Consider the following 27772-nt stretch of genomic DNA (forward strand, 5'->3'; position numbering starts at 1 on the left):
TTTTACTATGATTAGTTATTTATAAGCCCATGAAAGGCATCTATGTACATGTACTTTAATGCTGATTAAATGCTTACCTTGTTTGTAGAAATCTGTCCTGACATTTTAGAGAAATCCTATGCTGAAATTGTATGCTAATGACCTGCAAGTGCAGTGGTGTTGTCGAATGCACTCCTAGCTCTCCTGTCTTAACTTATTCCCTACACATCGCATGCCTCCTGTCTCTGACTGACCGGTCACTCATATTAGTGACCTACTTTCCCTACAGAGAACTCTTAACAACACAGTCAGTGCCTGAGGTGGGTTGGGCATCATGGTGGCTCAGTGGTTAGCAATCTTGGTGTCCTGGGTTCAAATACCACCAAGGACAACATCTGCGAGGAGTTCATATGTTGGATTTACATGATGCTGGTGTCTCTTAAGCACTTCGAAATATGATGGTGTTATATTAATAGTAATAATTATTAAGTCAGGTTCACATCGACTCACTGGATCTTGTGACATCATCAGGACCTTACTGTGCATACTCCAACACTGATTGCACTGCCGAGAGATCTTGTTAGGGAAAGCAGGTCGCTGAACTAAGACTGATTAGAGACAGGAGGTAGGTGGGGAATAGGGAGAGAGGCAGGACAGCTGCAAGTGCATTATCCAACCCTGCTGCACTTGCAGCTCATTAGCATATCATTCAATGCTCATATGTATATAGGCAACTATAGAGTCATATTTTATTTATAAAGAATAAAAACATAGATTATTTGTGGTCTGACTGATAGCACCCCCACTGATAACCAAAACTGAAGGTCCCTAATCACCAGTGTGAAGAGAGGACTGGTCAAGCTTGTTCACTATTGCTTCATTGTTTATGAAAATGATGAAGATAGTCAAGTGCAGTGCTCTGCTCTCTCCAGCAGTTCCAAGGATGCTAAATGGCAAGTGCAACTGTATGCAATGGCTAACAATAAATGTCACACTTTAACATTAAATATACTACTGCCCTCTTCCCTTTTCCACCATAATAATTTTGATTTATTGTTAGAAATGCCAATCAAAGAGACACAGACGTTGTTCTTAGTAACCATTTCAGTTCTGCAACATAACACTCCTGGAAACGCAGCAGTCACTACTGAAATAATACTATATATATATATATATATATATATATATATATATATATATATATATATATATATATATATATATATATATATATATATATATACACACACATATACATACATACACACACACACATATATACACACACACATTCAACTATTGCAATATATATATATATTGCAATAGTTGAACGTGTGTGAAAGGGAATGGGTCATCATCAGAAAATTTCTGCTTTTGTGGTCTTGTTGTAGATCAGGATTTTAAGCCAAATGTATCGTTTTTAAAAATTGACAATATTTTCCATACTGCCAAACAAAAAAAAATGAAATCTTGCAATGTTCATTGTGGCCATTTGGACTATTTTAGACAACTTTCTATTTTGGGAAATTCATATGTACATTAGCAGGAAAGGACTGATTCAGACTATCTTTTGTCAGTAAAAAGGGAGATGGAGGAAGGTCAGCTGTGACTACTGTGAATAGTGGATCCTGCATTATCAGCTGTGTATAGGTGTTAGCATCATTGCATTTATGCCACTGGTGATAATGAGCCGGCTAAAAATTCCTCCTATAAGAAAAGGAAATACAAGTCTAAAAAAGTCTAAGTGGCCAATGTGAAAATTGTAAGATTATCATTATTATTGTTTTTTATATTACAGATTGTGATATGAAAAATTCTTTAAAAAAAGAAGATATAAATAAAAAACATAAAAAACTGATTTAAACTAAAAGTCAGTTTCTGATGACTTCTACTTTAATAGTCTAATGCTGGGCAACTGCTTTACCTCTACATTTAACCATTAAAAACAACCCATAACCAATGACGCATTTAGCTTCTAAAATAAAATGCTATTTAGTAAAGCGAAGGAGAATTCAAGAAAATCTCTGAAGAATACACCACAGAGGGAGCCAATGACTAGCTGCATTCATTTATTGCCTTTGGCCAGAAAACATAAAATCTCTCCAGCAGAAGAAATCTATTATTCATACATGAACAGTGCTGAGGCAGATCATAAATAAAAAATCCTCAACAAGCTATCATTCATGCCTAAGATTCCTATTTAAAGGGGAAATTAAAAAAACAATAAAATAAAGAAGAATAACTTTGTATTTTTCACACACTAACTCTTATGCCTATTAAAGGGCCGGATTTGCCCATGTATTAAATATTACATTTGCCTGCTTGACTAATCAGATACATTTATTATCCCTTAATTCTAGGCAACATATCACTTCTGCAAAACAATTATAAGGGGACAAAGATTTTAATGATTGATTTTTATTTTAGAGTGCAAGCAGCTGTACATGCATTTCTCTGTTACTCCATTCAAAGCCAAGAGTAAATGGAATTACTGTGTGGGTAAGGAGAAGTTCCCCAAAATGTACTTTAGGAATTTATACTGTGAGGTCATCTGTTATGCTGGACTGTTGGGTTGTCGCCAGATAAAAGAAAATATCTAGTAGAAATAAATGGGTAACTAACAAAGAGACCATTACTGGCATGTATATGGCGGGCATGGCCAGTGCGGTAAACTTTCTGGCCAAGCATGAATAGTACTCAGACAAATAGCAGGTGGTGCTCTCCTGGTGACTCCACAGCTTCTCACCATGCAGCTTGGCTCCATCTCACAGTGAAATAGAGGTCTGTGACACAAGCTGAAAGCAGCTGGACGCCCGGAGCAATATCATTTACTACTTTCCTTACAGTTACAAACAGCACTGGGTATTTTATTTACCCATCATATTATCTGTTCACCATCACTGCATTGTTGGCATCCTATGATGTACTTTGCTACTAATTTCTGTTTGCTAGAATAGTTCATTTTGCACTTTGTTTTTATCCTCCACTACCTCAAAGAGCCATAACTTTTTTTTTTGTTCGTTTGTCTGTTGTGACAGTTCGAGTAGTAGGTGTGAATCTCACCATTCACGTTACCCAATAAAGTACTTGTAAAAAAAAATTTCAAGTGGGTGAAATGGAAAAAAAAAAAAGGAATATCCCATTGCTTTTTTGGGGGTGGTTTGTTTTCAATGCATTCATCGTGAAATAAAAATGACCCGCTAGCATGATTTTCTAATTCTGAGGGATTCCAGTTTACATATTTTTTTTCAGATTTGTCTGCTTTCAAAAAATGTAGAAAAAAAAAATTGGTTTGTGAACCTATTCTCTCAGAAGCGCAACTGTCATTTTTCCTTCAATGGAGTTGTATGATTTGTGTTTTGTGTGTGGTTAGCTTGTTTTATTGCTGAAATTTTGGCATTGTGGCCTATAATTTTTACCTGTAATTATTTTCCCGTTTTGTACCTTCTTTTATTGGAATTACATATTAATAAAATGAAACTATTTTATATTGGACTGGTTGGTCGGTTTGTGGTGCTTTTGCTTTTTTAAGGTGTTATTCAAGCATGTTTGGTTAAATATATTTTTATTAAAGAGAAGAGAATTTTACAAGAAAAACAGTAGTTGAAAACTACGTCAATGATCAAAGTACATTTTCTTATAATATACAATTCGAGAAGAGTAACACAAAAAACACTCGTTCACAAACCTTGCATAAATCTTACATAAAAGAGAGAAAGAATAAAAATAAAAAAAATAAAAAATTAGAGGGAGTAAACCCTCTAGAATGACTACGGTATCTTTAACATATAAGCAATAACTCCTTGCCCCCGCAACAGGCGAGGACTTTCCTTACCGTGAATAAAATAAAGCATACCTAAAATCAGTTCGCCCATGTCCCCTAGAGCGAGACATGCACGCAAATAGTATCATTATAAAAGTAACTGATAAATCATAGTATAGACCTATCACACCGAGCTGGTGGAAGGTGAACAGCTCACCCAGGGGGGAGATTGAAAGAAGAGGAAATAGAGGTGGGAGCCCGAGTAGGTGGGGCTCAAGAAAAGAAATATAAAATGAGAACACGAAAAGAAAGGAAGAGTAGCATAGTAATCGACTGTAGAATAGACAGGTGTATTCAGGTAAACAGGTCAGGGAATTCAAGCATGTTTGAGTGCTAACCGAATGTCTTTAGCGTACTCTAAAACTATGTTCTAGTCCCTGCGGCTGCATGTCTCAAGCGGTTCGACAGCCTCAACCCATGCAGGAAATGCCTGTTTGTTAGACAATCTCTGCACGTGTTGTGGCTGTCAAACAGCTGCGAGACATGCAGCCGCGGGGACTCAAACATAGTATTAGAGAACCCCAAAGATGCTCTATTAGCACACGAGCATGTTCGGATAACACCTTACCCAAGTACGCATGATCATCACTAATATTTATTAAATAGGAAATATAAGGGGTCCGGTTTCTCACTATGTGCATCTTTATGATACACAGTAGAACTCAAGAGCTGATCCAGGTAAAGCCCAATAGGAAAAATACATGGTAAGGAATTCCCTCTCTAGTAGTGTAAAGTAACGCATGGCGAAATGTGCATTTAGACAGGTCAAGAATCGGTAAATGATCATTCAAAATGTCACATCTTATGGTAGGAATCAAATTTTCTTTTTTAATTGTTTTTCCATCACCAAACATTTCACATGGATATTTTCTGTTTTCTTGTCCTGAATAAGAATTTTGGGTACTAAACCTCTACTTTTCAAAAGTAAATCTGTACCTTTTTCCTTACCTAAACATCATCAATTGAGGCAGAAAACATAACGTGCTGCTGAGAAAAATGATATTTTATTTGCACAGAACAATCATGTATATAAAGTTTTTTCGGCCTTTCTAAACAGGCTATTAAATGACCCCCAATCAGCCTGTGTGTAGAAGATGAGGGGTCATTGAACGGGCGCAAACTTTTAGTATAAATGCATACTAATCCTTCTAGCAAAGCCATTTCCTCTCAAAATCTTCCTGGATGAGATGACAGGGGGCTGTTGTTTGAAGCCTTTTTCATGCAAATCCAAATGAAAGAAACACACATTTGAACAAGCTGTGAATTCTGTGAATAATTTGCTTGCATTAAAAAGAAGACTCCAGAAACTCTTTGAAACAATGGAGGGCTTCACTTTGGGAGGTGCCATGCACAATTATCACTCAGGACTGTGATTTAACTTCTCCCACTGAGATAAAGCTACAGAGAACTATACTGTGAGAACAACGGAGAAGCTGAGAACTAAAGACAGTGCTAAGGAAGTCATTATTATTTTAATGATCTACATAGAAACTACTTTTTTTTTTTGCTTAGCCCTTAAACATACTGACTCCAGTCACAACTATGGTTCTATAGATTTTCAAGTGTCTAGTACTATGTATTTAGAAGAATAATAAAAGATTGCTTCTCTATATGGATCCATCTGACACTGAAAAATTCAAGAGCTATTGCCATCTACAAGATCCTATCCCAATATGTAGTAGGTATAATAATATTAGCAAATGTCTACAATTAGAAATGTAGAATTGTTTTTTTTTTTTATTCACTATGTTTCTTTCCTCATGTGCAGGCATTGCAGGACCTTAGATATCCATGGTCACGACCCCTGATATAGTAACACTTAGCTAGTTGGTAGTGATCGGAACCATGGATACCCAAGATCTTGCAATGCCTGCACATGGGGTAAGCAACATACCTTATCAGAATATCAACAGAGCATCAGCCAAAAATACCTTCCCAAGTAACTGATGGCGACTCAAATCATAATCATGTACCAAAGGAGAACCAAGAGTCCAATAAATTGCCAAAAAATATAATCAATCATGAGTAATATTTATTGAAAATTATACAACTATACAAAAACAATTAGAACATGTACCACTTATGTAACAACATGTGAAAAATCCGTGAATACATCAGAACCAAAGATCACGGATCAGGACACTGCCAAGTATACTTATATGCAACATGCAACTAGTGTGCTATGATAACAGGTATAAAACCACTGATAGACCATGGCACTTAGACTGTCCATTAAAACTAATGTGTGCAATGACGGTAATGTGCAATAGCAGTCATGTCGCCAGGCCGGTCAGATACTCATGGGTAGTGAAACATACAAGATAAAATCCAAGGTTTTATTTACCCATAATAAGTGTGACAGGTCCTGTCCTGGTCCTTGTTAGCTACCCCAACGCGCGTTTCGCGTCTGGTGAATACCGCTTCCTCAGGGGGCCCCCTCAGGACAGGACCTGTCACACTTATTATGGGTAAATAAAACCTTGGATTTTATCTTGTATGTTTCACTACCCATGAGTATCTGACCGGCCTGGCGACATGACTGCTATTGCACATTACCGTCATTGCACACATTAGTTTTAATGGACAGTCTAAGTGCCATGGTCTATCAGTGGTTTTACACCTGTTATCATAGCACACTAGTTGCATGTTGCATATAAGTATACTTGGCAGTGTCCTGCTCCGTGATCCTTGGTTCTGATGTATTCACGGATTTTTCACATGTTGTTACATAAGTGGTACATGTTCTAATTGTTTTTGTATAGTTGTATAATTTTCAATAAATATTACTCATGATTGATTATATTTTTTGGCAATTTATTGGACTCTTGGTTCTCCTTTGGTACATACCTTATCAAAGTACTATACTATATTTCTATTTGGAGGTTATTTGCGAATATTATTATTACACCTACTACATATTATAGGATCTTGGAGATGAGAATACCCCTTTAAATGACTGTAAAATCTCTTAATTGCCATAGGACACATCTAAACATTAAAGAGAAGCACACAGATGAAACATGTTCGTCTATACAGCATTGAAGCTGGCATAATTACTTTTGTACTGAAAATAGACGCGACTACAACACTCCTGTAGTAATAGCAGATCTAAGGTCATCTGCTGACATTTCTATCTTGTGGCCCCAATATTCAGACCAGTCAAATGATCTCTCTAACAATAGCGCTTATGCTGAACAATACATTTAGATGAAAGGATAGGTTATTGGAGGGTTCATACTCACTCTTTTATGACACCTTCTAACCTTACATGGGCACAACAACAAAAAAAAGAAGTATTTTGAAAAGCTCACCTTAAATCCTTTGGATGCTGCAATATGCGCAGCTGTCCATCCCTCACTGTCTGCACTATTGATTAGTGTTGCAGAAATGACAGCTTCGAGATTACCATTGTCCTGGTTCTTTAGGTCATAAAGTCTCACATCAAACTCCTTATGGGAATCACAATGACTTCGACCTCCATAATACATGAGGAGCTTGAGGCAATCTGTGTTCCCAGAGTCGGCTGCAGCGTGAACTGGTGTCCAGCCAGTCTAGAAAAGCAGAAAGCATTGAATTTATAATCGCAAAAACTATTCGACATCAATCTAGACATTACTAGCGCTTAAATAATGCTCATTAACACTCAGCAAATTACACTGCAAGGAAAATAATTCTAAGATCAACTTCCACATGTAGATGAAAAATTATTCTTAGGGTATGTTTCCACGTGCAGGAAACGCTGCGTGTCTGACGCTGCATAGAGCCGCAGCGTCAGACACGCAGCGTCCAGATGTTACAGCATAGTGGAGGGGATTGAATGAAATCCCGTCTCCACTATGCGTGGTAACACGCACGCGGCGGCCCTGCGACTCCGGACATGCTGCGCGTCTTTTCAGATCGCAGCATGTCCGTATATCTTGCGGCGACGCAAGATATAGCACAGGGCCCTATGCGATGGGTGTGATGATCCTGGATGTGTGCTATGAACACATCCGGCATCATCGCGTCCCAGAAGGGGGCAGGGCGTAGCGCAGAGCGGCAAAGCCGCTCCGACGATACCGCCGGCCATCCTGAAAGTGGACTCCTACCCTTATGAATCTTGGGAAAAGCTATTTATCCAGGACTCATTTTTAAAAGGGTAATACCAGGTTTAGAAGTTATTCCCTATCCTTTGGATAACTTCCCAAACACTGAGAGCCAAACTGTTGCGAGCCCTGAAAGGGAGGTCCTGAAGAGCCCAGTTACAATGGAGTGGTAAAGAAAACCCTTCATTCTTCTTCATTTATGCGATTCTATTCTCATGCCCCTGTGCACGGGCCGAACCAGTCCTTTATAGACCGCTGAATGGCTTTATGCAAACTCCGCCAATGATCCAAAAGGACACACGAATGTTCTTACTATAGGGTTGTCTCATAAACACAAACCTTTTCTTTATATCCTGGCCATTTTTACTATCAAGCAACACAAAAATGGAGTATGGCAGCACAGCTCATCATTCTATGGGCTACAGATATGTAAATTACATGAGTCACATCATAGGCTCTGCAGTCTTAAATTCATTTTACAGTAGGAGAAAAACAAATATAGTATTTACAAGGTTGTACCCACATTTGTTGCAATATTTCTATTGGCACCAGAGTCCAGTAAAAGTTTAACAGTTTCACAGTTTCCATTTTTGCAAGCCAGATATAATGGGGTTTGTCCTCCACCAACATAGTTGATGTCAGCATTGTATACAAGTAATTCTTTTGCACAACTAGAAGAAAAAAGTAAAGCAAAAATTATTACTTATATTAATCTTACATTTCATGATTAAAGGTTTAGAGGAAGTTAAGATTTACCAAAGTTGTACAAAAAAAGAAGTTACATGCTGTTCATCATGTGCATCTACTAAAATGACTATTCACAACCGTTTCTCGCCACTAGCTAAAATAGTTATATCTGTATCTTCTAGTTATCCTTATATACCGCATGTCTCCCATTAACCTAGAAGTGTTGCTTTCTAGAATCTACGTTGAGCTTTAGAGGGGTGGTGCTTTAGAACAACCCCAGCCCATATGCCTTTTTAGGCCACAGGGACATCCAAGAAGTGGTTTCCCATCTGAATGACCACCATGGAATACTACAATTTTTTTGCATGAACTAAAAAAAAAAAAAATCAGCAACAGGTTTCCCTAGTTAGTCAGCTGGTTCCCAACATACTTTTATGGTATATAGTTTCGATATGCCTTACATGTCTCAGAAAGTATTACGCCTTTAGGATTGATTGCGGCCATTGGGATTGGTTTAATCTAACAGACCAAAAAAAGGTTGCACACCTCTATCGTAGATACATGCTGCCATGTGATTTGTCATTTTTATCAACAAACCATTTATATACTGGGGCAGTGGCATGTGGATGACAGGAAAAATTAGTTTAAAAACACCCTGGAAACCTGGGTAATGACAGCCCTCCCCCGTACATAATAAAAGCATTACAGGGGGGGGTCTCATGGAAACACAGGCCCTGAGGAGTTAATATTGGAGTTCTGTATATTAACTGTACTTTATACGTCTTTTTGAGGCAAGGAGCTGTGGTATTTTTAGCACCACGAGCAGTTAGATCGGGTTTAAACTAGTTCTTTGGCTCCATTTTTAACGGCTTTTCATTGGCTATTGGCGGGCTTTTTAAAGTTATATAAAGCCCTATTGTGACGGTTTTTCCTCATACGGTGTTTTTAAGAAGAAATTGAAGATACCGAGTGAGGAATGGAGAGCCTTCTACAGCAGCTTCTGACGAGGGCCGGCCGGGAGGATGGAGTGGACTGGCTTAAGAGCTGCTTAGCTATAGAACCTTTACCTGCAGCTTACGACGCCGTCGCTCCTCCTTTAGAACCGTGCCTCTAGGTGCAGACACCGGGTCAAGAGCCGCACGCAACCCCGATTTAGTCTAGCCGGGGGAGGAGAAGGAAGCCCCGTAAATCCTTCTCCCCTTCGTTGCTGCTGCAGAGATCCGGGAGCCGCCCACAGGAACTACATGGGAAGTCCCGCTGCCCATCTTTGAGGAAGTCTCGCAGCCCAGTGCGAGATTTACAGCGCTGTCATCAAGCAGCGACCTCCACGGCATCTGAGGCCGCCTGCGGGACATATGACTGCCGTAGTCGTAAAAGCGCTGCGGCGGCATTGTCCTGTCAGGTGGCAATGGCCTCACCACCCTCCGGGTCCGCTGCGCAGCCTCCAGCATCGCCTGCTAGTATCCAGCAGGACGGGTCGGACGACGAGCAGGATGCATCACCTCCAGCGGACCCTCAGCTGTACTCGTCGCCACTTCAGGGCTTGAGTACTGGCTATCCAGCGGATCAGACTAACAATAAAAGGCTGCCCGGAAGGGGTGAGATGCTTAATGTACCCCTGTCTGTACCCCATACCCACCTTAGAGAAGTTATTAGAAGTGTACTGTCAGAAGCTTTGGGGCATTTTGTTAATGTTGCTTCAACCCCAACCTCTGCTCTTGGTGTTAACCCTGAGTCTGCCTTGTCTGGCGATTCAGCCCCTATTAACCCCTTTTGGGAGGCTCTGACATGTGATCTTTCACCTTTAGGCTTCCATTTGAGCTCCTCTACTAAGGAGCTCATATGGAATAACAATTACGTTGACATATTTTCTCTACTCCCTCGTAAGGAACAGCTGAATAGACAAACTGAAAAGAAAGATGAAAAGGCTGATATGGATGATCCTAAACGCAGCTCTCTAAAGTCGTTTCATAATTGGATCCAGGCCTTTTCAATCTATTCAGCCATCCTTGGGGAAAAGTTTCCCAATTTATACAGTAAATTATTTTAGCACGTTGACATTCTTGAGGCTTACCGCAATTTTGAAGGCCTCACATGGCTTCATTATGATGAAGCCTTTAGGCAAAAGCTGGCGGTTCACCCTGATGTTAATTGGGGAGTGAAAGATGTTGGTTTGTGGATCAACCTTATGCTCCCCCAGAGGCACTATGCAGGCAAGCAACCGGTGACTGGATTGTCTAAACGAGGTGTTTGTTTTGCATACAATGAGTCTTTTTGTAAATGGAACAACTCTTGTCGATTTCGCCACAAATGCTCTTTCTGCGGTAACTCACATCCCATGTCAAAATGCTTTCGGAAACAATTGTCACAATCAGCTTCCAGGGATCCTAATTCAAAGAGCACAGACCCCAGTGAAATTGGAAGAAATGCTTTGGTGGCTAAACAAATACCCAAATCGGGAGACCAGTAAACTATTGTTTGATGTTTTTTTTTCCAGGGATTTGCAATCCCTCAATTTGATGGTATTGGTTGTCACATAGTTAAAAATTTGTCAGCTCCAAATTTACACCGCGAATTAGCTAGACACAAAATTTCTGAAGAATTTAAATTAGGTAGAATTGCCGGCCCTTTTTCTGTTCCTCCTTTTCAAAATTTTCGTATTCCCCCCCTCGGCATTGTCCCAAAAAAGGAGTCCGGCAGCTTCCATATGATACATCATTTGTCATATCCTCATGGCTTCTCTTTAAATGATGAAGTAGACAAAACCTTATGCTCAGTATCTTACTCATCATTTGACGCAGCTATTGATTTGCTTCACAAATTCGGGAAAGATGCATTAATGGCGAAATCTGACATTAAATCCGCATTCAGGTTGCTTCCTGTTCACCCATCTGGCTTTAATTCTTTGGGTTTTCATTTTGAAGGTCAATTTTTCTTTGATAGATGTCTCCCTATGGGTTTCTCCTTATCTTGTTTTTATTTTGAAAAATGTTCAACCCTTTTACATTGGGTTTTAGAATCCAACACCCAGGATGCCGGTATTTTACACTACCTGGATGATTTTCTTTTTGCCGGTCCTCCCGCCTCTCGTAATTGCATTCAAACATTAAATAAATTCATCACGATGTGCGAACAATTCGGGGTTCCTATTGCACATGAGAAACACCGGATTACGTACTGGTAATGCTCTTTTATAGAGCCACGACAGCACCCACTGAGAGAGGGGATCCGCCCCTAGGAACAGGAAACCCTACGGAGAGATAAAAGGGGCGGTCCCCCTCGCTCCCACAGTTTGGGTTACAGAGATTGCGAGGAACCGCCCACCAGTTTTAGTAGACAATTCTTTATCATCATTCATTATAATTTAACTATGTATAAGTACAAGAATCCACCACCCTTAACAGTGCTCATATGTACACGAATATATGTAAATGGGAGGGAAGTGAAGGGGTGCTGTCGTGGCTCTATAAAAGAGCATTACCGGTACGTAATCCGGTGTTTTCTCTTCGCCACGACAGCACCCACTGAGAGACTTTCAGAGATAGTTATTTGGGGGGGATTATCGTATTAAGGACTGATCTACCGAAACACAAGTCAGTGGAGGCAGATAGATCTAATCTATAGTGACTATAGAAGGTAGGAGGACAGGACCAGGTTGCGGCCTTACATATGAGTTCTATAGGAACCTCTGCTCGTTCAGCCCAGGATGATGCTATCGCCCGGGTAGAATGTGCCTTCACAGTCTCAGGTGGATTCTCCCCTTTAGATGAATAGGCCAGGTATATCGCCTTCCGAATCCATCGGGATAGTGTGCCTTTTGTAACACCAGATCCTTTCCTTTGACCCTGGAAGGAAACAAAGAGAGCCCTGCTCTTCCTCCAGGCGCTAGTCCTATCCAGATAAGTTATTATAGCCCTTCTCACATCTAAAGTATGGTACTTCTCTTCTTCCTGGTCTGTAGGATTATTATAGAAAGAAGGAAGAAGGATCTCTTGAGACCTATGGAATTTTGTACACATTTTAGGTAGGTAGGAAGGGTCTGTTTTCAGGACAATTCTATCAGGAAATATTGACATAAAGGGAGGATCTACTGATAGCGCCTGTATGTCACCTACTCTTCTTGCCGATACTAATGCGACAAGAAGAACGGTCTTAAGTGAAATATATTTAATGTGAGCTAAGTCTAGAGGCTCAAATGGATGACCTGTTAAGGCTTCCAGGACCAAATTAATATCCCAAGGAGGCATCTGCGGAATCTGAACTGGCTCTGATCTCTGGCAAGCTGAAATAAATCTAGCTATCCATCTATTACCCGCAACATTGTGACTATACAAGGCCCCTAGAGCAGAAACTTGTACTTTCAGAGTATTAACTGAAAGACCTAGGTCACGTCCTTTTTGAAGAAATTCTAGAATAGTGGAGACGGGAATTTCACTAGATAACGCCGATGGATAGAGATTTAGAAATTTCTTCCACACTCTCACATATATGTCAGTAGTGGATCTTTTTCTACTTGATAACAAGGTATTAATTACACTATCGGAGAAGCCTCTTAGTTTTAACAGCTGCCTCTCAAATTCCAGGCTGTCAACCTTAGTCCCTTCACAAGAGGGTGGTTGAAGGGCCCCTGGGAAAGAAGATCCTGATCCTCCGGGAGGATCCACGGATCCGAGATGGACATGGCTCTGAGCAGGGAAAACCATGGTCTTTTTGGCCAAAATGGGGCAATCAGGATTATATTTGCCCGGTCCTCCCTTATCTTCCTGATTACTGTTGGTAGAAGAATCAGAGGAGGAAAAGCGTATGCTTTCTGAAATGTCCAAGGAGTCTGAAGGGCATCGAGAATGTCGGGATTGTCGGCCCGGAACATTGAAGCGAATCTTTTTAGTTGTCGGTTTTGTCTTGTGGCGAAGAGATCTATCTCGGGTGTACCCCATTTCATGGTTATCATTTTGAAAATTTGATGATTTAGGACCCACTCTCCTTGGTGGAGGGTATGACGACTGAGGAAGTCTGCTCTTGAGTTGTCCACTCCTCTGACATGTAGCGCTGACAGGGACAGAAGATGTTCTTCGGCTATGGTTAGAATGTCTTCGGTTATAGACATGAGCGTTCCTGATCTTGTTCCTCCTTGATGATTGATATAGGCGACTGAGGTCATGTTGTCGGACAGAATTCTGGTATGTGTCCCGTGTAGCTGCGGAAGGAATTCACATAGAGCATGATAGATAGCTTTTAGCTCTCTTATATTAGAAGAGTCGTCTGACTCCGTGACTGACCATAATCCTTGGACTAAATGGTCTTTTAAATGTGCGCCCCAGCCAGTAGGACTGGCATCAGTATATATTATATTTGAGGGTTTAACTACCCAGGGGACTCCACTGACCAGGTTTTTTGGATCTAGCCACCATATTAGAGATTGGATTACATTATTAGAAAGGGAAATTTTAATATTTAAATGACCATGAGATTTTTCTTCTTCATGTAAAATTGCATACTGTAAATGCCTCGAGTGAAATTGGGCCCATGGAACCGCTGAAATACATGACGTGAAGGAGCCAAGAAGGGACATGCCTTCTCTCAAAGAAATTAGGGGTTTATCTATTACTGACTGAACTTTATTCCTGACCGTTATCTGTTTATTTTCCGGAAGGAAACATTTCTGGCTTGTAGAATCTAATATAATCCCTAGGAAAATTTGCCGAGTTGTTGGGATAAGTCTAGATTTCTCCCAGTTTATTATCCAACCCAATTTTTGCAGAGATGCCATCATATCACACAACCGTTGTTGACATTGCGAAGGAGAATTTCCTACTACTAAGATGTCATCTAAGTAGGGAATTACGAGAGTGTCTTTTAGTCTTAGATATGACATTACCTCCGCCATTAGTTTAGTGAATACTCTTGGGGCTATAGATAGCCCAAAAGGCATTGCAGTATACTGAAAGTGTCGGACACACCCATTCAATACAATCGCTACCCGTAGATATTGTTGATGCTCTGCATAGATAGGTAGATGGTAATATGCATCTTTAAGGTCGAGAACTGTCATAAAGCAATAGGGAAACAGGAGTTTAATGGTGGACCGGATAGATTCCATCTTAAAGGTTTGATTATCTAGGTAGATGTTTAATTTTTTAAGATTAATAATAGTTCTGAATGTTCCATCTGGTTTTGGAATCAAAAATAACGGGGAATAGAATCCCTTTCCCTCCTGTAGGAATGGAACCTCCACCAAGACTCCCTTAGCTAGGAGATTTATTACCTCCTGCTCCAATGCCTCTTGTTGTAACTGAGACTTTAATGAAGTCAATAGAAATGAGTCAGGAGGGACTCGGGAAAATTTTAATTGTAACCCAGAGGCAATAAGGTTATTTGCCCAAATATTTGCTGTTATGGCCCGCCATTCATTAGCGAAGGAGGACAATCTGCCTCCCACAGGTAGATCTGTCCTAACGGGGTTTTTCTTCAAACTTGAAAGGGCGCTTCCCAAAGAACGCACCCTTTTGTTTTGTGTCTCTTGTGGCCCAGCGATCCTGGTTCTTAAACTCCTTCCTTTTATTAAATGCGGGCTTTCGGAACGCTCTCCTATAAAATGGAACGTAATTATTACTATTTGGAAAGCCTTTCTTCCTTTCCCCTGCTTTAGTTAAGATCTCATCCAGTTTGGTACCAAACAGGTACTCACCCTGACACGGAAGGCTGCATAACTTAGACTTGGTCTGAGGGTCACCTTTCCAGCCCTTAAGCCATAGGGCCCTACGTGCTGCATTGGTTAATCCTGCCGACTTGGCTGCCAGGCGTATAGAGTCGGCAGATGAGTCCGCTAGAAAGGCTGTGGCACCTCTAATTAGGGGTATAGAGGACAATAATTTCTCTCTCGAGAGAGACCTCCTTTCAGCCCTTCTTCCAAGTCACTCAGCCAAACAAGCATGGATCTTGCGGTGCATGTGGCTGAGATTGCCGGTTTAAAGGCCCCTGCCGAAGTCTCCCATGCTCTATTAAGGAGCGAATCGGCTTTGCGATCTAGAGGATCTTGTAACGAGCCTGAATCCTCTACAGGCAGTAAGGATTTCTTTGATGTAGACGCCACAGCTGCGTCTACTTTTGGGGCTTTTGACCATGTTGTGAATTCTTCATCATTAAAGGGGTAGCGTCTCTTTGAGGATGGTGGTAACCCCCTCTGCCCCTGGCTTTCCCACTCTTTTTTGATCAGACTTTTTACTGCCGTTATAACTGGAAAAGAGGGTCTCTTCTTTTCGGATAGGCCAGCAAACAATGTCTTGCTGTGTTTTAGGGACTTTAAGATCTTCTATGCCCATGGTATTGCAAACTGATCTCACCAGATTGTCAATGCTATCTGTGGGAAAGCACGTATCCTGATCCTCATCTGAGGATATCTCCTGCTGCGATCTATCTGAGTTTGCTTCCTCTAACTCAGACAGCTGATCGGATACAGGTGAAACGTATCCTCTTTTCTCCTTAATACGTGGCTCTCTGTCAACGCTTTGTAGGGCTCGTAATTCTTCCCTAATCATGGCCCTTATATCCTCTGATTTAACTGAGGCTTCCTCACGTAACGTTGATTTTATACATGAATCACATAGCCTTTTAGTGTAACTATCCGGAAGGGGCTGGATACATAACGCACACTGCTTGTGTTTCGCTTTTTCTTTCCTTTTTGCCTATTATAAAGGGAGAGGGACAATAATCAGACTAGTGGGGTAGATGCACACTCACCCAGAAGCTGACCGATCAGGTACCGGCTGAGGAGGAGACACAGATGCAGGTGGCTTCCTTTTGGACGATCCGCTCTGCCTAGAGCGGCTGCTGCTGCTGGCATGGCTGCGAGGGGTGACGGTGGTAACCTCTAGAGAAGGTACCGCAGGCTCTCTTGCAGAATCCATTCTGGACGCCGGGATGCAGCGCCGGCGTCCTTTTCACATGGGGGCCGCCATGTTCTTCCTGTTGAACCCGGAAGTGCTAACCACTTCCGGGTCGCGGCCATATTGGATACTCCGGCGCTGTTACCGGCTTCAGCGTCGGCGTCGTCTCACTCCTCCGCACCCCGGAAGCTTACCAGCACTTCCGGGGGCATACAGTGGGCTCCACACCGCACAGGCGTCCGCCGAGGACGGCGCGACGCTACCACCTGGTGCTTGCCCCGCAGACCGCCGGACATCTGCCGCGAACCGGCCCCCCACAACCCGGTCTCGCGACGTCTGCCAGCAGAGGGGGGAAAACTGAATCAGCACCCCCGACGCTGCATCCAGTCCTGGAGCCCTTGCCGTCCTCACAGGTAAACTGCGCAAGCGGCGTCCAGGCTGGGAATCCTCTTCTCCGTGGATCTTCCCGTAGGAACAGGAAACCAAAACTGTGGGAGCGAGGGGGACCGCCCCTTTTATCTCTCCGTAGGGTTTCCTGTTCCTAGGGGCGGATCCCCTCTCTCAGTGGGTGCTGTCGTGGCAAAGAGAAAAACATGTTTACCTTCAAAGGTAATTGAGTTTTTAGGCATTACCTTAGATTCCACCACAATGGAATGCAGGCTCCCGGAGGACAAAATTTTGAAATTACGCCTCTTATTGACCAAATTTTTGTCAAAAAAGGTGGTGTCTTTAGAAGAATTGCAATCTTTACTAGGCCTTCTGAATTTCGCCTTACGCGTTATTCCAATGGGCAGAGTTTTTTTCTCGACGGTTGTATAATGCAACGATAGGCCTTTCGTCCCCTGATTCTCATGTTAGGGTTTCCATGGATTTAAATGAGGATGCCAAGATCTGGCTTGCTTTCATTTCATGATTTAATGGTAAATCCTGTTGGCAAACCCCTTTTGTTTTGGCTGATACTTTTCCCTTTGCTTTTGCTGCTAACAGTAGTGATGGCGTCGGTGTTCTACTTTCTACTCATTGGTTTGCTCACCAGTGGCCAGCTGGCTGACCATATAACGGATAACACAACGGTTTTGGAACGGTTTTCAATTTTTGTAGGTTTGTATTTGTGGGGTCACAAGATGAGGAATGCTAGGCTGCTGGTTTTGTCTAATAAGGGTGTACTTTTTTCTATCAACACCCTATCTTCAAAGAATTTATGGACCACTAGAATTTTGAGACAGCTAGTATTGGCCTGTTTGAAATTTAATATCTGGCTAAAAGCCAAGATGGGGACAAGTAAGTTAGGTTTGATCACTTATTCTCTTTGTCGTCACCATTGGCCAATTTTTCGCCAACAGGTGCCCAATGCAGATGTGGAGGCAACGCCTTGACCGCAGGAGATTTGGGACATTGTCCTGAACTGATACCTTATTTTATTGAACATTCATTACCAGCGCAATCATGGGCCGATTATTCGGCTGCATGGCTGCAGTGGATTACTTTTTGTAATGTGTATAATTTTGATTTTATGACTTCCAGTCCGATTTCTGGTTTGAAATGTTTGGAGCTTTTAGTTAACAAAGGCCTGTCCTATTCGGCAGTAGCAAAATCCTTTGCTGGGGTATCATTTTTTCTCAAATTATTCGGGAAAGTCCCTTTAACGGTTTTGTTTCCAATAAAACAATTCTTAAAAGGGTTTCAAACGTCATAACTTCAAGCCTGATTCCAGACGCCCTATTTCCATACCACTTTTAAAGGACCTTTGCTTGTGTTTGCATAAAGTATGTATTAACCCATTCATGACCCAGCCTATTTTGACCTTAATGACCTGGCCGTTTTTTGCAATTCTGACCAGTGTCCCTTTATGAGGTAATAACTCAGGAACGCTTCAACGGATCCTAGCGGTTCTGAGACTGTTTTTTCGTGACATATTGGGCTTCATGTTAGTGGTAAATTTAGGTCAATAAATTCTGCGTTTATTTGTGATAAAAACGGAAATTTGGCGAAAATTTTGAAAATTTCGCAATTTTCACATTTTGAATTTTTATTCTGTTAAACCAGAGAGTTATGTGACACAAAATAGTTAATAAATAACCTTACCAACATTTCTACTTTACATCAGCACAATTTTGGAACCAAAATTTTTTTTTTCCTAGGAAGTTATAAGGGTTGAAATTTGACCAGCGATTTCTCATTTTTACAACGAAATTTACAAAACCATTTTTTTAAGGACCACCTCACATTTGAAGTCAGTTTGAGGGGTCTATATAGCTGAAAATACCCAAAAGTGACACCATTCTAAAAACTACACCCCTCAAAGTGCACAAAACCACATTCAAGAAGTTTATTAACCTTTCAGGTGCTTGACAGCAGCAGAAGCAACATGGAAGGAAAAAATGAACATTTAGCTTTTTAGTCACAAAATTGATCTTTTAGCAACAATTTTTTTATTTTCCCAATGGTAAAAGGTGGAACTGAACCACGAAAGTTGTTGTCCAATTTGTCCTGAGTACGCGGATACCTCATATGTGGGGGTAAACCACTGTTTGGGCGCACAGCAGGGTTTGGAAGGGAAGGAGAGCCATTTGACTTTTTGAATGAAAAATTGGCTCCACTTTTTAGCGGACACCATGTCACGTTTGGAGAGCCCCCGTGTGCCTAAAAATTGGAGCTCCCCCACAAGTGACCCCATTTTGGAAACTAGACCCCCCAAGGAACTTATCTAGATGCATAGTGAGCACTTTGAACCCCCAGGTGCTTCACAAATTGATCCGTAAAAATGAAAGAGACTTTTTTTAACAAAAAAATTCTATTAGCCTCAATTTTTTCATTTTCACATAGGCAACAGGATAAAATGGATCCTAAAATTTGTTGAGCAATTTCTCCTGAGTACACCGATACTTAACATGTGGGGGTAAACCACTGTTTGGGCACATAGTAAGGCTCGGAAGGGAAGGAGCGCCATTTGACTTTTTGAATGAAAAATTGGCTCCACTTTTTAGCGGACACCATGTCTCGTTTAGAGAGACCCTGTGTGCCTAAACATTGGAGCTCCCCCACAAGTGACCCCATTTTGGAAACTGGACTCCCCAAGGAACTTATCTAGATGCCTAGTGAGCACTTTCAACCCTCAGGTGCTTCACAAATTGATCCGTAAAAATGAAAAAGTACTTTTTTTTCACATGGGCAATAGGATAAAATGGATCCTAAAATTTGTTGGGCAATTTCTCCCGAGTATGCCGATACCTCATATATGGGGGTAAACCACTGTTTGGGCACACGGCAGGGCTCGGAAGGGAAGGCGCGCCATTTGACTTTTTGAATGGAAAATTAGCTCCAATTGTTGGCGGATACCATGTCGCGTTTGGAGAGCCCCTGTGTGCCTAAACATTGGAGATCCCCCATAAATGACCCCGTTTTGGAAACTAGACCCCAAAGGAACTAATCTAGATGTGTGGTGAGGACTTTGAACCCCCAAGTGCTTCACAGAAGTTTATAACGCAGAGCCATGAAAATAAAAAAAAAAAAATTATTTTCTCAAAAATGATTTTTTAGCCCGCAATTTTTTATTTTCCCAAGGGTAACAGGAGAAATTTGACCCCAAAAGTTGTTGTCCAGTTTCTCCTGAGTACGCTGATACCCCATGTGTGGGGGTAAACCACCGTTTGGGCACATGTCGAGGCTCAGAAGGGAAGTATTGACTTTTGAAATGCAGACTTTGATGGAATGGTCTGCGGGCGTCACATTGCGTTTGCAGAGCCCCTGGTGTGCTTAAACAGTAGAAACCCCCACAAGTGACCCCATTTTTGGAAACTAGACCCCCCAAGGAACTTATCAAGATATGTGGTGAGCACTTTGAACCCCCAAGTGCTTCACAGACGTTTACAACGCAGAGCCGTGAAAATAAAAAATCATTTTTTTTCCTCAAAAATGATGTTTTAGCAAGGAATTTTTTATTTTCACAAGGGTAACAGGAGAAATTGGACCCCAGTAATTGTTGCGCAGTTTGTCCTGAGTATGCTGGTACCCCATATGTGGGGGTAAACCACTGTTTGGGCACACGTCGGGGCTCGGAAGTGAGGGAGCACCATTTGACTTTTTGAATACAAGATTGGCTGGAATCAATGGTGGCGCCATGTTGCGTTTGGAGACCCCTGATGTGCCTAAACAGTGGAAACCCCTCAATTCTACCTCCAACACTAACCCCAACACACCCCTAACCCTAATCCCAACTCTAGCCATAACCCTAATCACAACCCTAACCCCAACACACCCCTAACCCTAACCACAACCCTTATTCCAACCCTAAGGCTATGTGCCCACGTTGCGGATTCGTGTGAGATTTTTCAGCACCATTTTTGAAAAATCCGCGGGCAAAAGGCACTGCATTTTACCTGCGGATTTACCGCGGATTTCACCTGCGGATTCCTATTGAGGAACAGGTGTAAAACGCTGCGGAATCCGCACAAAGAATTGACATGCTGCGGAAAATGGTAGTTACCTGCCGATAACGGTATTTCTCTGATCCCATGATGGCACCACGGAGAGAGGGGTCCGCCCCCAAGGACAGGAAACCTACAGATGAAAAAGGGCGTACCTCTCTCCCACATCAGTTGGATTACAGAGCCTTATACAGAACTTCAGCTGCAACTCAATATTTACACAAATTAAACTTAACCTATTTAACTTAACAGAGGCACCGTGACTAAAATTAATTACTAGTACATTATCAGTGCACACCTGTGTGTGAAAAAGGGAGGGAATATACGGGTGCCATCATGGGATCAGAGAAATACCGTTATCGGCAGGTAACTACCATTTTCTCTATCCCCATGATGGCACCACGGAGAGATTTGAATAGATAGAACTCTTAGGGAGGGACCACTGCCTCTAGAACCCTTCGCCCAAAGGTAGGATCAGAGGAGGTCAAGTCTAAGCGGTAATGCTTGAAAAATGTAGACTGGGAAGACCAAGTGGCCGCTCTACATATCTGTTGTATTGAAGCGCCAGCTCTCTCTGCTCAGGATGATGCCACTGCTCTGGTCGAATGAGCTTTTATGTTCTCTGGGATGGCTGTCCCACAGGATGAGTAGGATAGGGCGATGGCGTCTCTTATCCATCTTGCTAACGTGGCTTTCGATGCTTTTCGTCCCTTCCGTGGACCCTGGAAGCAGACAAACAGAGCCCTATCCTTCCTGCACTCCCTAGTGGCTGATAGATATTGGACCAGACATCTTTTTACGTCTAGGGTATGCAGTGTTTTTTCCCCCTCATTTTTAGGGTTGGGACAAAAGGAGGGTAAAGAAATTTCTTGCGTTCTATGAAACTGTGACGCTATTTTAGGGAGATAAGCCGGGAGGGATACGAAATTTGAATTTGAGGCCTTCTCGTATAATACCTAAAATCCAGGGACTGTTTGAAATTTTTTCCCAGGCTGGAAGAAACTCGGCTAGTCTCCCTCCGACCCGGGGAGTACCTTCATTGAGATTTTTTATTATCTGGAGGGGGGGGGGGAGGGGGTTTGTTGAACAAGAAGCCCCTGTTTTTGTTCCTTCTGTCTTCCCATCCATCTTTATTCCCTTTTGGGGGTCTTCTCCGCATGAATTTTCTGTTCCGAAAGGAACGCCTATATGACTGGTTAGGGAACCCGGGGAAAGATTTCTTTTTATCTCCCGCTTTGTCAAGGATGTCATCCAATGTTGACCCAAACAGAAATTCACCTTCGCAAGGTATTGAGCATAACTTGGTCTTTGTTTGCAAGTCCCCCGGCCAGCACTTTAGCCACAGGGCACGTCTTGCGGCATTTGAAAAAGAGGCCGACCTGGCTGCTAATCTTGCTGAGTCCACCGAAGCGTCCGCTAAAAAGGCTGCCGCCCCTTTCATCATGGACACTGACTTCTGGATTGTTTCTCTTGAGACTTTCTCCTTTAGTTGTGAATCCAAGTGCTTGAGCCATACCATTAAGGCAAGGGCCGTACAAGTGGCTGCGATGGCTGGTTTTAGGCCACCTCCTGCTGCTTCCCAGGAGTTTTTTAAAAAAGTGTCCGCTTTTTTGTCCATCGGGTCCTTTAGAGTGCCCATGTCCTCGAAGGGCAGGGCGAATTTTTTGGAGGCCTTTGCTATGGCCACATCCAGTTTGGGTGCCTTGCTCCAGGATGAGCAGGCTGGGTCGTCAAACGGGTATTTTCTCTTGGGGGTCAAGAGAACTTTTTTATCCGTTTTTTTCCATTCTTTTTTGATCAAAGAATGAATTTTCTCATTTATCGGGAATACTCTTCTTTTCTTTTGTTCTAATCCGCTAAACATTATGTCCTGTGCTGTTCTTTTGGGACGTTCGTCTACCAGACCCATGGTCGTTCTGATGGCTTTTACCAGTGCGTCTGTCTCTTTGATGGGGAAGCAACTGCGTCCCCCCTCTGACGATAGTGAAGAGGTCTCGGATGTCGACGAATCGTTAGAATCGGATGATTCACTGTCTGATTCGTCTATGCTAGATTCAGGAGATTTATGACCTGAACTGTGCTTTTTCTTCGGGACTTTAATGCCTTTGAGGGCACTCTCCACTTGATTTTTTATTAGTGTTTTTAGGTCTGATGCGAACGCCGGAGATTCCTCCTGAATGGTTTTTTCTATGCAAGGCCCGCATAGCTTTTTCTCCCAGGAGGAAGGTAGCTCTTCCAGACATATCGCACACACTTTGTGCTTTGATTTGGCTGTACATTTTCTTCCCTAGGAGAAAGAGTAATCCCGTATTACATTATTACTTTCACGTAGATCACTCACCCTTTGTGAATAAGAGATACCGTCTCTGGCCTCGGGACTATATCCACTGGATCCGTCACCGGACGCGTAGTTTTCCCAGAGACTCGGCTGCGTTGTGACCCTGAGCGTCCACTGCTGCTGCGCTGCTGAGAGGAAACGTTTCCCTTGCGCTGATGCTGTGAGCGTGGGTGCCGCTGTACCTGCACTTGCTCAGGCGACAATTGTGCACACTCCTGTGCCTCTTGCTGCTCTTTGTCACTCATAGTGGCTCCCCGCTGTGATTTTAGCAAAGAGGAGGTATTGCCACGTATTCCCCTTAGAAAACGCTCTTTTTAAATCTCCCGCCGGTGAAAGCGGCGATCTGCGCATGCGCGCGAGTCACTTCCGGTTCGCAGCACAGGCGTCCTATAGGGAGGATATTATTGGGGACGCCTGTGCGCGCGCTCTAGCGTTCCGCCCTCGTTATGCTGCCCCCTCACTTCCGGTTTAGGCGGCGGCGTCCGGCGGTGCCATGGGCGCTTTTGGTGCGCTCCTGCGTCCCCACATGGTAGCGTAGCCGCCGCTACCTCCATGTACCGATTAGCGGTACAGAGGCTATATCGGTGACCGCCGTCACCTGCCTCTTTCCTCCCCTTTTTTTTTTTTTTGTTTTCCACGGGGAAGGCAGGCTCGATCCCCTTCACTGCCTCCCCCTGCCACACTCACCCATATGGCCCACCGACCCCAGCGGTGGTGCTTCAGGGTTGGACAAAAATGGGGGAGAAAACCTGCTGGGTCCCGTCGTGACAGGGCACCCCCTGTCAGGAACCGACCAGACCAGCTCCCTGGAATCCCACGCCGAATCCTCAGGTACGTGCTGTAGGTTCCCCGTCAGGGACAGGAAACCAACTGATGTGGGAGAGAGGTACGCCCTTTTTCATCTGTAGGTTTCCTGTCCCTGGGGTCGGACCCCTCTCTCCGTGGTGCCATTATGGGGATAGAGAAAATACAACGCAGCTTTCCGCGCGGTATTTTCCGCTCCACGGGCACAGCGGATTTGGTTTTCCATAGGTTTACATGGTACTGTAAACCTGATGGAACACTGCTGCGAATCCGCAGCCACGAATCTGCTGCGGATCCGCAGCCAAATCCGCACAGTGTGCACATAGCCTCATTCTAAAGGTATGTGCACACGCTGCGGAAAACGCTGCGGATCCGCAGCAGTTTCCCATGAGTTTACATTTCAATGTAAACCTATGGGAAACAAAAATCGCTGTACACATGCTGCAGAAAAACTGCACAGATACGCAGCGGTTTACATTCCGAAGCATGTCACTTCTTTCTGCGGATTCCGCCGCGGTTTTCCAACTGTTCCAATAGAAAATCGCAGTTGTAAAACCGCAGTGAAATGCGTAGAAAAACCACGGTAAATCCGCTATAAATCCGCAGCGGTACCAAAACCCTAACCCTAACCCTAGTTCTAACCCTAACCTTAGTGGAAAAAAAAAAAATTCTTTATTTTATTATTGTCCCTACCTATGGGGGTGACAAAAGGGGGGGGGGGGGGGTCATTTACTATTTTTTTTATTTTGATCACTGTGATAAAACTTATCACAGTGATCAAAATGCACATTGGAACGAATCTGCCTACCGGCAGATTCGGCGGGCGCACTGCGCATGCGCCCGCCATTTTGGAAGATGGCGGCGCCCATGGAGAAGACGGACGGACCTCGGGAGGCTCGGTAAGTATGATGGGGTGGGGGGAAGCACGGGGGTGGATCGGAGCGCGGGGGGGTGGATCGAAGCACGGGGTGGATCGGAGCGCGGGGGGGTGGATCGAAGCACGGGGTGGATCGGAGCGCGGGAGGTGGATCGGAGCGCGGGGGTGGATCGGAGCGTGGGGGTGGATCGGAGCGCGGGGGGTGGATCGGAGCGCGGGGGTGGATCGGAGTGCAGGGGGGTTGGATTGTAGCACGGGGGTGGGATTGGAGCACGGGGGGAGCGGACAAGAGCACGGGGGAGCGGACAGGAGGACGGAGGGGAGCGGAGCAGTGTACAGGACTGATCGGAGGACTGGGGGGGGGAAAATCGGTGGCGGTGGGGGGGGGGGCAGACCAGTGTTTCCAGCCATGGCCGGTGATATTGCAGCATCGGCCATGGCTGGATTGTAATATTTCACCAGTTTTAATAGGTGAAATATTACAAATCGCTCTGATTGGCTGTTGAAAGTGAAACTGCCAATCAGAGCGATCGTAGCCACGGGGGGGTGAAGCCACCCCCCCTGGGCTAAACTACCACTCCCCCTGTCCCTGCAGATCGGGTGAAATTGGAGTTAACCCTTTCACCCGATCTGCAGGGACGCGATCAATCTGTGACAGCATATACGTCACAGGTCGGATTGGCACCGACTTTCATGACGCCTACGCTGTGTCACAGGTCGGGAAGGGGTTAATGCCTCCGAAACCATTCTGTTCTCATCTGCTTTTTCCTTAGCATTTTTTGGAGCATTACGGGTTGGTGAGTTAGTCTCATCAAGAAAGGCCGAACCTTCTGGGCTTTTAATTTCGGATGTGACCTTATTTGATTCTTATTTAATTTTATTTATTAGAAAATCTAAGACGGATCAATTAGGTAAGGGTTTTCAAGTTAAAAATTGAGCCCATGCCTGATTCAGTAATTTGACCTCTGGCCAACACCAGCAGATGGTTACAATCAAGGCCTCGGGTTCCTGGTCCATTGTGCTTTCATTTGGATGGCACTCCAGCTACTGTTTTTCAATTTAAGTCTTTTAAAAAAATGTCTACGTTTGCTGGGAAAAGATCATTTGAAGTTTACTTCGCATTCTTTCAAGATTGGAGCGGCTACGGAAGCAGCGAGATCCGGCCTTCGGGATTCTGAGATTATGCAGTTGGGCAGATGGGAATCGGGTAGATTTAAACTTTATGTCCGGCATGACCTTTATGACTACTAACTAAGTTTGATTTCAGGTCCCAAGGGTGTCTGTATTATAGGACATTCGTTTGTATTTTGGGCCGAGAAGAGGGCCAGCCAACGTTCATACTCAGAGAAACTTTCCTTCAGCCTTGAAGCTGTGCAAGTTTTTTGGCATAGTATTCGAGACATGTCTTGGGATAAGCTAGTTACCGAGTTTTATAGATGTGTTCGTAATCTCCCTTATCCGGATTTGGTTATTTTTCACTTGGCAGGTAATGATCTCGGAAAAATCAAAACTCTAGATTTGTTGGCTTCCCTTAGATTGGACATTACTGGCCTTAAACAAGCTTTTCCTGGTACCTCTTTTGTTTTTTCCGAAATAATTTCCAGGCTATTATGGAGCAGAGGTAAATTTTACTTTTTAGAGAAAATCCGGAAAAGGGTGAACAGAGATATGGCGAAATTTCTTACTCTTATTAATGGTTTCTCTTTCAGACATGAAGACCTTGAAGGTTTCTTACCGGGTTTTTATAGAAATGACTTAATTTATCTGTCCGATATAGGTTTAGATATATTTAACCTGAATCTTCAGACAATGGTGGAAAAATGGCTGTGGTATGGTGGGGGGCCATGTCTTGTTGAGCCATGGCGTTTGGAAAATCGCCGTTTATTGGGTGGATTGGTTTTATGGTGGTTAAGCTTTGGACATTTTAAGAGTTTAATTTATTAAAAGTGGTGTGTTATTTGACTTTAAGTAACCCAAAATAAATATCACGGCCATTTCTTCCAAACTATGTCTGGTCTTTTATTTGAATGAATGGGTCTTGTGTTGCCATGAGTTATTGGGTGAATTTATCTCCAAGTAATGGCAGCTTATAGCATCAACCATGAAGGGACTTGGGCGAAAACAAAATGTAAAAGGTTGAATGATGTGCCCCTCTGACTGAGCCCCATATAGACTGAATGAAGTGTTAACGTCAAATATCTATTCTTTATTTACTTTCCAAAATTATGGACACTAGGCTCCCTGGCATGTTTCAGCTGCAACTTTACTCAAACGATTTAATAACCTTATGGCTGCCTTGGTCTGAAGCTCCATGATAGTAAGGTATATGCCTACCTTTAGCTTTAGTAAACATTTTGAATAGACTTATTTAGAAAATTAAGGTTATACTTGCAAAGTGATCTGCTACTTACTTTGAATGTCCCTGAGCAGCTGCTGTGCATAAGGCAGTAAAGCCATTTGAAACAGTAGCATCTACTCGTGCTCCTGACGTCAGCAGCAACTTTACACAGTCTGCAAGAGAACAAAAATAGAGCATGAGGGTGCAAAATGAAAGAAACAACGCTGGAGAAATGTGTTGTGGAGGTAGATAAAGAGAATGATCATACAATCCGTGCAATAAACAATATGGGAACAGTAGAGGCACTAATGACCTTTGCAAGTAAAATTTACACATATATATATATATATATATATATATATATATATATATATATATATATATATATATATATATATATATATATATATATATACATATATATACATATATATATACATATATATATATATATATATATATACACACATACATACACATATACTTATACACAAATAATATAGATATATATGTAATATATATACATAC

The 27772-nt window shown here is 42.8% G+C and overlaps 1 protein-coding gene across 1 annotated transcript in view; it reads right to left on the reverse strand.

Annotated features, from left to right (window-relative positions):
- Nucleotides 1-27772, reverse strand: part of CTTNBP2 (cortactin binding protein 2) — a 223242-nt gene that overhangs the window by 73799 nt on the left and 121671 nt on the right. The window contains exons 6-8 of the mRNA XM_069764853.1: nucleotides 27318-27417; nucleotides 8411-8558; nucleotides 7114-7353 (exon numbers count right to left, since the gene is read on the reverse strand). Of these exons, the coding sequence (XP_069620954.1) occupies nucleotides 7114-7353; nucleotides 8411-8558; nucleotides 27318-27417 (488 nt within the window). The remainder of the gene's footprint in view (nucleotides 1-7113; nucleotides 7354-8410; nucleotides 8559-27317; nucleotides 27418-27772) is intronic.

This window comes from Ranitomeya imitator, chromosome 4 (assembly GCF_032444005.1).
Source record: "Ranitomeya imitator isolate aRanImi1 chromosome 4, aRanImi1.pri, whole genome shotgun sequence".
NCBI classification, from domain to species: Eukaryota; Metazoa; Chordata; class Amphibia; order Anura; family Dendrobatidae; genus Ranitomeya; species Ranitomeya imitator.